At 59.9% G+C, this 10,147-nt stretch overlaps 1 protein-coding gene across 1 annotated transcript; it reads right to left on the reverse strand.

Annotated features, from left to right (window-relative positions):
• Positions 1–883: 883 nt before the first annotated feature.
• Positions 884–5,041, reverse strand: MFAP2 (microfibril associated protein 2). Its single transcript, XM_056508200.1, has 8 exons — positions 4,985–5,041; positions 3,181–3,267; positions 2,731–2,757; positions 2,571–2,657; positions 1,623–1,664; positions 1,421–1,508; positions 1,252–1,325; positions 884–1,057 (listed from the first exon to the last, which is right to left on the reverse strand). Exons 1-8 carry the CDS (start codon positions 5,019–5,021, stop codon positions 954–956), a joined length of 546 nt encoding a protein of 181 aa, XP_056364175.1. The 5' UTR covers positions 5,022–5,041; the 3' UTR covers positions 884–953.
• Positions 5,042–10,147: the final 5,106 nt, after the last annotated feature.

The raw sequence follows: 10,147 nt of genomic DNA on the forward strand, positions 1-10,147 counted from the left end.
AAAAAAAAATCCCGGGATTACGGGGAGCTGCTCGTTCATGCATGGGATCTCCAGGGCGCGGGGCCGGAGTCCCGGAGGGGGGCTGGGGTCCGGGAGCGGGGCCGGGGTCCTGGAGTGGGGTCCCGGGGTTCCGGAGCTGGGTCCCGGAGCGGTCCCGGAGCTGTCCCGGAGCGGTCCCGGAGCTGTCCCGGGGTCCCGGAGCGGTCCCGGAGCTGTCCCGGAGCGGTCCCGGAGCTGTCCCGGGGTCCCGGAGCTGTCCCGGAGCTGTCCCGGAGCGGTCCCGGAGCTGTCCCGGGGTCCCGGAGCTGTCCCGGAGCTGTCCCGGAGCGGTCCCGGAGCTGTCCCGGGGTCCCGGAGCGGTCCCGGAGCTGTCCCGGAGCGGTCCCGGAGCTGTCCCGGGGTCCCGGAGCGGTCCCGGAGCTGTCCCGGGGTCCCGGAGCTGTCCCGGAGCGTTCCCGGAGCTGTCCCGGGGTCCCGGAGCTGTCCCGGAGCTGTCCCGGGGTCCCGGAGCGGTCCCGGAGCTGTCCCGGGGTCCCGGAGCGGTCCCGGAGCGGTCCCGGAGCGGTCCCGGAGCTGTCCCGGAGCGGTCCCGGAGCTGTCCCGGAGCTGTCCCGGGGTCCCGGGGCTGTCCCGGGGTCCCGGAGCTGTCCCGGAGCGGTCCCGGGGACCCGGAGCGGTCCCGGAGCGGTCCCGGAGCTGTCCCGGAGCTGTCCCGGAGCTGTCCCGGAGCTGTCCCGGGGTCCCGGAGCGGTCCCGGAGCTGTCCCGGAGCGGTCCCGGGGTCCCGGAGCTGTCCCGGAGCGGTCCCGGAGCGGTCCCGGAGCGGTCCCGGGGCTGTCCCGGGGTCCCGGAGCGGTCCCGGGGTCCCGGAGCGGTCCCGGGGCTGTCCCGGGGTCCCGGAGCTGTCCCGGAGCTGTCCCGGAGCGGTCCCGGGGTCCCGGAGCGGTCCCGGGCTCAGCAGCCGCCGCAGCTGCGGGCGCAGGACGCGCCCACGGTCTGGCACAGGCCGCTCGTGGCCATCACCCCGCACTTGGAGAACTTGTCCCGGCACAGGTCGGCTGCGGGGAGCGAGGGATTGTCCCTGGGTAGGTCCGGGAAACTCCGGGAGAGCAGCGGGGGGAGGCAGCCCCACCCCAAAGCGCGATCCCGCTCTGCCCCGGGGGTCTCCGACCTTTCACCAGCGGGAATTTCCCTCCCCAAAATGAGAAAGGGGGATTTGGATGCTCCCGATTTTCGGGGCGCCCCCTCTCACCTCGCAGCAGCTCTTCGTGGGCACACACGGTGCGGACGCAGATCTCCTTGTTGATGACGTACACCCGGCGGAGGCTGGAATTTTTTAAGGATAGAAGGGATGGGGACGTAAGGCAGGGGGTTCCCCAAACCTGCAGAGGGATCGGGAACGTTTCCCCTCCCTCACGCACCTGTAGAAGCAGATCTCGTTCAGGCACTGCTTGCAGGGCTTGTGCACGGAGTAGAGCCGGGTGCAGGGGTACTGCTCCTCCCGGCAGTCTGGGAAACGGGAATTCCCGGGAATTCCTCAGCCAGCGCCTCCCCCGGCCCGGCTGCTCCCCCCCGGGCACAGCCCGGCCCCGGGCGGCGATCGGGGGTGGGATCGGCACTCACCGAGCGGCCCCGGCTCCGTGGGCTCCGTCTCGGGCAGCGCAGCTGGGAGGGACAGGGGACAGAGGGACAGAGGGACAGAGGGACAGAGGGACAGGGGACAGAGGGACAGAGGGACAGAGGGACAGGGGACAGGGGGACAGAGGGACAGGGGACAGAGGGACAGAGGGACAGAGGGACAGGGGACAGAGGGACAGGGGACAGGGGACAGGGGACAGGGGACAGAGGGACAGAGGGACAGGGGGACAGGGGACAGGGGACAGGGGGACAGGGGACAGGGGACAGGGGACAGGGGGACAGAGGGACAGAGGGACAGGGGACAGAGGGACAGAGGGACAGGGGACAGAGGGACAGGGGACAGGGGACAGGGGACAGAGGACAGGGGACAGGGGACAGGGGGACAGGGGACAGGGGACAGAGGGACAGGGGACAGAGGGACAGGGGACAGGGGACAGGGGACCGAGGACAGGGGACAGGGGACAGAGGACAGGGGGACAGGGGACAGGGGGACAGGGAGGGACAGGGGACAGGGGAGGGAATTTCAAGATGCCGCAGGAGCCTCTCCCTGCCCCTCCCCTGGATTTTGGGGCTGGAGCATCCCCGGGACCCAGCGGCGGCTCCGGGGGGAGCAAAGCGGGGCTGGGGGCGCAGGGAAGGGAGAGCCCAGCCCTGGAACTGGGAGTTGGGATTGTCATCCATCCCGGTGATTGTCACCCACCCCGGGGGCTGTCACCCACCCTGGGGGATTGTCACCCACCCTGGGGGATTGTCACCCACCCCGGGGGCTGTCACCCACCCTGGGGAATTGTCACCTACCTGGGGGATTGTCACCCACCCTGGGGGATTGTCACCCACCCCGGGGGCTGTCACCCATCCTGGGGGATTGTCACCCACCCTGGAGATTGTCACCCACCTGGGGGATTGTCACCCACCCCACGGGCTGTCACCCACCTGGGGTCGGGGCTGGCACGGTTTCCTGCTGGGATTGCTGCTGGGATTGGAACCGGAACTGCTCCTCTGGGGCTCGGGGAGTGACATCTGCAAGGAGAGACCAGTGCAGGGACACCCCAAAATCCTGATCCCCCCCAGCATCCCCCAGGGAAACACTCACCATGGTAGTCGTAGTAATCCTGAATTTCTGGGGATAAAACAAAAACAGGCTGAGGGAGTGTTTAGGGAGAAAACTCATCCCGTGGGGGTCAGGAGCGGGAAATGGGATCCCTGGAATTCTGTGGGGGTTCAGGAAAACTCCCTCCATCCACTCCAGGGATGAGCCTGCGCCACTTCCCACCAGGCGGGGATTTGGGATGAGTGAAGGTTAAAAAAATAATTAGATAAAGGTTTAATAAAGACTTGGATACAGGTTCAATAAAGGACTGGTTAAAGGTTCAATAAGGACTTGTCAGTGAGAGCAGAGGGAGGAGATGGGAAGGTTGGAAATTCCGAGGGCGGGAGGAAGAGGATGGAGCAGGAAGAGGGACCCGAGCTGGTGTCTGTGCAGGGCGGGGAGGGGAAAGGACACCGGCGGGCGAGGGCAGGTCCAGCCCGGGTTGAGGCTCACCTGCCTGCTGGTCGTACTGGGAGTACTGGGCGGGCTCGGGATAGGTGATGCCCTCGAACCTGCTGAACTGTCCCTGCACCAGGAGCGCTGTGGGGCAGGGAGGGCATCGGGGGGGGCGGGGGCACCCCAGACCGGGGTCTGGGATTCCCACGGACACCCCAAACCAGGATCCAGCATTCCCACAGACACCTCAAACCGGGATTTGGGATTCCCACAGACACCCCAAACCGGGATTTGGGATTCCCACGGACACCCCAAACCAGGATCCAGCATTCCCACAGACACCCCAAACCGGGATTTGGGATTCCCACAGACACCTCAAACCGGGATTTGGGATTCCCACAGACACCCCAGACTGGGATTTGGGATTCCCACAGACACCCCAAACCGGGATTTGGGATTCCCACAGACACCTCAAACCGGGATTTGGGATTCCCACAGACACCCCAAACCGAGATCCCCATGGACACCCCAAACCAGGATCCAGCATTCCCACAGACACGTCAGACTGGGTTCCCACAGACACCCCAAACCGGGATTTGGGATTTCCTGCTCCCACCATCCCCAGTCCCAGCCCTCTGTCCCACGCGGCCCCAGCAGAGCGGGAAAAGGATCTGGGATGCTCAGGGATGGAGGATCAGCCCCAGCCGGGGATCCCTGCAGCATCCAGGTGATCCCAGAGGTGATCCCAGAGATGATCCCAGAGGATCCCACGGCCCCACCGACCCCCGAGCCCCTGGATCCCCTCGGGGCTCATCCTGCCGTGGATCTGGGGGGAAAAGGGCTCCAAATCCAGCGTGGAGGAGTTGAAGGGATGGGGATTCCCGGGTGAGCACGTCTCATCCCTCTGTGCCCGGCACAGGAGCTCCCCTGGGCCGGGAGTGCTGCCGGCCCGGGCTCGGAGGGGTTGGAGGCTCCTGCCCCCTTCCCTCCCCCTGTCACGTTTTCCATGTGTCCTCCAGCCTTTGTGTGGAGCCGGTTTCACCCAAAATTTCCTGGCTCTGGCTCCGTCCCCTCCCTGCTCGTTTCCTCCCGCCTCTGCCAACCCCCCCTTGGGGTTATAAACCCCATTTTCCTGGATTTTGTCCCAGTTTTGTGCCACCTCTGTGTCCCCACGGCGGGAGGGACTCACTCGGTGCCTCAAAGGCTCAAAGCCTAAAGATGAGCCCGAAGTGGGATTTTGGGGGAATTTTGGGGAATAACAAAAATCACCGGGAGCAATGGCATCTCCTGATCATCCCTCAAACGATGCTTTGGTAGCGAAAATTAACACTCTGTGCCTTAAAAAATTGATTTTTGGAGGCTTTGGGCCAAAAAAATTCAGTATTTGGGTCGATAAACAAAACTTTGGCCTCTAAATCGGAGGCTTTGGACTCTCAAAACCGAACTTTGGGCATTAAAAATGAGCTTTTGGGCATTAAGATGAATCTTTAGACCTCAAAAAGGACGTTTGGGACTTAGGAATGAGGGTTTGTAGCACGAACAAAATGAAGTTTTCAATCACAGAATCAGAGCTTTGGGTTTCAAAAGTGAAGATTTAGGACCTAAAATTTAGGTCTAGGGATGTAAAAATGATGTTTTGGGACATAAAAGTGGGAGTTTGGGACATAAAAATTAGGGTTTGGAACATTAAAAGGAAGTTGTGGGAAGTAAAAATGAAGCTTGGAGACATAAAAAAAAAATAGGATTTTGTGTCTAAAAACGGGTTAGACCCTGAAGGTGAGAGTTTGGATGCCCCAGCTGCGCCTCGGGGTTTTTAAAGGAGGAAAGCCGGTGAGAGCGGGGCTGGGGCGGGGACACTCACCTGGCAGACACAGCACCAGGAGCTCCGCCGCCCTCATCCTGCTGCGGATCCGGGAGCGCGGCCCGAGGAGTCTGAGCAGAGGGAACTCAGCGCCAGGGGACACGGGGACGCTGCCCCCGCCCCCGGCAGTCGGCTCCAAATAAATTCTCCTCCTCAGAAGCCTCAGAAATCAAGGAATTTCCCCAAAAAGGCTTCCCGCCCGTTCTCGGGGGATTTGCGAGGACCAAGCCCTGGAATATCCCGCGGGCAGAGCAGGGAGGAGAAATGCCGGGATGGGGGATCGCTCCCGGGATGGGGGATCATTCCCGGGATGGGGGATCGCTCCCGGGATCATTCCCGGGATGGGGGATCGCTCCCAGGATCATTCCCGGGATGGGGGATCGCTCCCGGGATCACTCCCGGGATGGGGGATCGCTCCCGGGATGGGGGATCGCTCCCGGGATAACTCCCGGGATGGGGGATCCCTCCAGGAATGTCGGGATAGCTCCCGGAATCACTCCCGGGATGGAGGATCACTCCCGGGATCTGGGATCACTCCCAGGCTGTGGGAGGAGAGGGCCAGACCCCTCGGAGTGGAACTTTGGGGCTCCTTTCCAGACATTTCCTTTCTTCTTTTTGCATTTGCTTGGGCTTCCCCTAAATCCAAAGGCAGGTGGGGATTTGAGGAGAAAATCCCGGATTTTGAGAAGAATCCCGCGGGGTTTGGCGGCTTCCAGGCGCTCCCCGAGCCTGGGAAGAGGGGCCGGGAGCTGGGAATGCCGCCCACCCTTCCCCCATCTCCTGCCAGCTCCAGGGGGGATTCGGGGGCAAAGTGAGACGTTCTCCCCCAAAATCCACTGAAATCCAGGGGAAGTGGTTTGAGAGGAGCTCGTTGGAAGCTCATGACTGCGGAGAGGGAATATCAACCCCCTGTGCTGGGAGAGCTGCTGGGACCAGGTCCCGGGGGGAAGGGGGCTCCAGCCCACAGCGCTGGGGAAACGTCGGGGGGCGGCCACGGCAGCTCCGGAGAGTGGGATCCTCCAGGGATCCACCGAGCACCTTCCAGGGATCCACCTGGACCAGAGTGTGGGATCCTCCAGGGATCCACCTGCACCTTCCAGGGATCCACCTGCACCAGAGTGTGGGATCCTCCAGGGATCCATCCAGCTCCAGAGTGTGGGATCCTCCAGGGATCCACCTGGACCAGAGTGTGGGATCCTCCAGGGATCCACCGAGCACCTTCCAGGGATCCACCTGCACCAGAGTGTGGGATCCTCCAGGGATCCATCCTGCACCTCCCAGGGATCCATCCAGCTCCGGAGAGTGGGATCCTCCAGGGATCCATCCTGCACCAGAGTGTGGGATCCTCCAGGGATCCACCGAGCACCTTCCAGGGATCCATCCAGCTCCGGAGAGTGGGATCCTCCAGGGACCCCGTCCCACCCCATCACCAAAGCTACACCCAAGTCACTGAAGGCACCTCCAGGGACCGACCTTGTCCTGCACCAATTCCATCGATCTGTCCCCAAAACCCTTCTGGGTGGATGGATGGATGATGGATGGATGGATGGATGGATGGATGATGGATGGATGATGGATGGATGGATGGATGATGGATGATGGATGGATGATGGATGGATGATGGATGGATGGATGATGGATGGATGGATGATGGATGGATGGATGGATGATGGATGGATGATGGATGGATGGATGGGTGATGGATGATGGATGGATGGATGGATGGATGATGGATGGATGGATGGATGGATGATGGATGATGGATGGATGGATGGATGGATGATGGATGGATGATGGATGGATGATGGATGGATGATGGATGATGGATGGATGGATGGATGGATGATGGATGGATGGATGATGGATGGATGGATGATGGATGGATGATGGATGGATGGATGGATGATGGATGGATGATGGATGGATGATGGATGGATGATGGATGATGGATGGATGGATGGATGGATGGATGGATGGATGGATGGATGATGGATGGATGGATGATGGATGGATGGATGGATGATGGATGGATGATGGATGGATGATGGATGATGGATGGATGGATGGATGGATGGATGGATGATGGATGGATGGATGGATGGATGATGGATGGATGGATGGATGGATGGATGATGGATGGATGATGGATGGATGATGGATGGATGGATGGATGATGGATGGATGATGGATGGATGGATGGATGATGGATGGATGGATGATGGATGATGGATGGATGGATGGATGGATGGATGGATGATGGATGGATGATGGATGGATGGATGGATGGATGATGGATGGATGATGGATGGATGGATGGATGATGGATGGATGGATGGATGGATGGATGGATGATGGATGGATGATGGATGGATGGATGATGGATGGATGATGGATGGATGATGGATGGATGGATGATGGATGGATGATGGATGGATGATGGATGGATGGATGGATGATGGATGGATGATGGATGGATGGATGGATGATGGATGGATGGATGGATGGATGGATGGATGGATGATGGATGGATGATGGATGGATGGATGATGGATGGATGATGGATGATGGATGGATGATGGATGGATGATGGATGGATGGATGGATGATGGATGGATGATGGATGATGGATGGATGGATGGATGGATGATGGATGGATGGATGGATGATGGATGGATGGATGGAGGGATGGACAGACAGACACCGTCTCTGGAGCCATCCCCTCCCCGCAGCCCTGCCCCCACCCTCCCAAGGACCCGGTTCCAGGTGCCCTCCCTGCCAGCCCCGTTTCCAGCCTGCGCAGCTTCTCCCCAGCTCCAGTTCCCTGAATTTCCCCCAACTCTTGGCCGGAGCTCGCGGGGTTTGGCCGCGGCTCGGGGACAGTCGGGTCACGTCTGCCCCGACGGCGGCGCCAGCGGCTGCTCCCGGCGGAGACCCCGGACCGTGTCCGACCGTGTCCGACCGTGTCCCCACCGTGTCCCCACCGTGTCCGACCGTGTCCCCACCGTGTCCCCACCGTGTCCCCACCGTGTCCCCACCGTGTCCCGACCGTGTCCCGACCGTGTCCCCACCGTGTCCCCACCGTGTCCCGACCGTGTCCCTCTTCGCCCAAGGCCACCAAGGAGGGGCTGACGCCGCTTCCCCCCGTCCCCCCCCCCGGAGGGCCCCGTCCTTCCCCCTCCCCTCCCCTCCCCTCCCCTCCCCTCCCCTTCCCTTCCCCGCTCCCTCCGTGTGGGGGTCCGGCGGCTCCGACCGCGCCAGATGTTTTTGCAACTGCACATCTGGGAACAATCAACCCCGCAGAAAGAACACCACAGTCCCTTTCATTCTGCTAAACCCCACCTTCTTCCCCCAGCCTTTCCCCCCTCCCTCAGCTTTTTTTTTTTTTTTTTTTCTTTCTTTTCTTTCTCTCTCTCTTTTTTTTTTTTTTTTTTTTTTTTTTTTTTTTTTAAGCTCTCCTGTTGCCAAAGAGTGGGAGAACAAAGGGAATATTAAAGGATTCAAATTTTTGTGGCCCCAAACCACAGGTAAAGAATTCAGTGCCCCCATCCCCATTTTCACACATCACCTTTCCCTCAGGGGCCCCTCCCCCAAAATAAATCAGAATAAAAGATCCCTTTTCTACAATCTCTTCCCAGGATGGAAAACAAAACAAAAAAAAAGCACACAAAAAACCCCCCAAACAACAAACCCACGGCTTCCACCAGGCTTTGGAGTATTTTTAGACTTCTTGGAAGTGGTTAAAAATCTCCAACAACTGTCAGGCCTCAAAGAAGGGCCCCCTCCCCCCCCGGCTGCTGCTCCTCCAGCACCCCAAAAATCACGGGGTTTGGCTTTGTGAGGTTAAAAAGTTGAAAACATCATTCCCAAGTCCCAACCGATGGAGTTTTTAAGGTGATTTCACAAAGCCCCAAAATGGGAGTTCAGCCCCGTTTGCTGCTGGGGGGTCCCGGAATTCCTGGGGGGTTCCCTGGTCCTTACCAGTGAGTGCCGGCTCTGCCCTCGCCCACAGCCTCGGTCTCCTCTCTCTGCTTCCCCAAAACTCTTGAAATGAGAGGCAAAAAAAACAATAAACCCGAAAAACCTCCTACCTCCAGCACGGGGGATCCGCTGGGTCCTAAAGCCACACCTGAGCCAGCCCCTTCCTCCTCCCCCTGCCCGGGAGAGGGAAAACCGGGAAAAGCCAAAATAACCACAAATAATCACCCGGGAGAACGCGCCCCTGCCAGGCCCGCCGGGGACGGGGTGCATTGTTGTTTTTTGGGTTTTTTTTTTCTTTTTTTTCCCCAGTGGGATGAGTTTTGAATCCATGGAAAAGCGGGGAGGGGGGAGGATCCCGCGCTGAGAGGGTTTGTGGGGCTGCAGGGAGGGAGGGATGGAAGGAGCAGCTCAGGGGATTTTTATGGCACCTCAAAAAAAAAAAAAAAAAAAAAAAAAAAAAAAAAAAAAAATCTGTCAGTACTTGGAAAAAAAATCACTGTACCCCCAAAATCTGGGATCACAGCACCCTTCCCGACCCTGGGGTGGATCCCGATGCCCCACTGCAGCGGGGAGGGGGATTTATCCCGGGATGGAGCGGGATAAGGACGCAATCCCCCAAATCCCCCAAATCCCCCCAATGCCCCACATCGCCCACATCCCCCAAATCCCCCAGATTCCCCAAATTCCGCTCTTCCCAGCCGGGCCGGGCTCTGCAGCCCCCGGGGCCGGCGCGGGGCCCCTTTCCCGGATCAGGAGGATCCCGGAGGGATCGAGAGGATCCCAAACCCCCCGAGCTCGGCACGGACACAGAGCCAGAGCCGGGCGGCGGATCCTGCAGATTTGGGGTGAAAACCAAGAAAGGAGGGGAGGGAGAGCGCTGGGATGGAGGGAGGAGGTCTCTGGAGATGGGAATGCGGGTGAGCAGAGGAGATTTTCTCTCGTGGGATTGGATTCCGAGCAGCCCACGCTGGGTTGCGCCGAGTGCTGAGCACCAGGACGGGGTCTGAGAGCTTCAAAACGCAGGAAAAAAGGGATTTTCAGAGCAGGATGGGAGGCAGACCGGGCTGGAAGGTGCTCCCACCTCCTCTCCTCTGGTTTTCCAGCCTGGAGGATGGATAAAACCACCCAAAGGTCCCAAAACCACCTCAGTTCCCGGGCTGGAGGATGGATAAATCACACAAAGGA

Source organism: Oenanthe melanoleuca, chromosome 21 (assembly GCF_029582105.1).
Source record: "Oenanthe melanoleuca isolate GR-GAL-2019-014 chromosome 21, OMel1.0, whole genome shotgun sequence".
Taxonomy (NCBI): Eukaryota; Metazoa; Chordata; class Aves; order Passeriformes; family Muscicapidae; genus Oenanthe; species Oenanthe melanoleuca.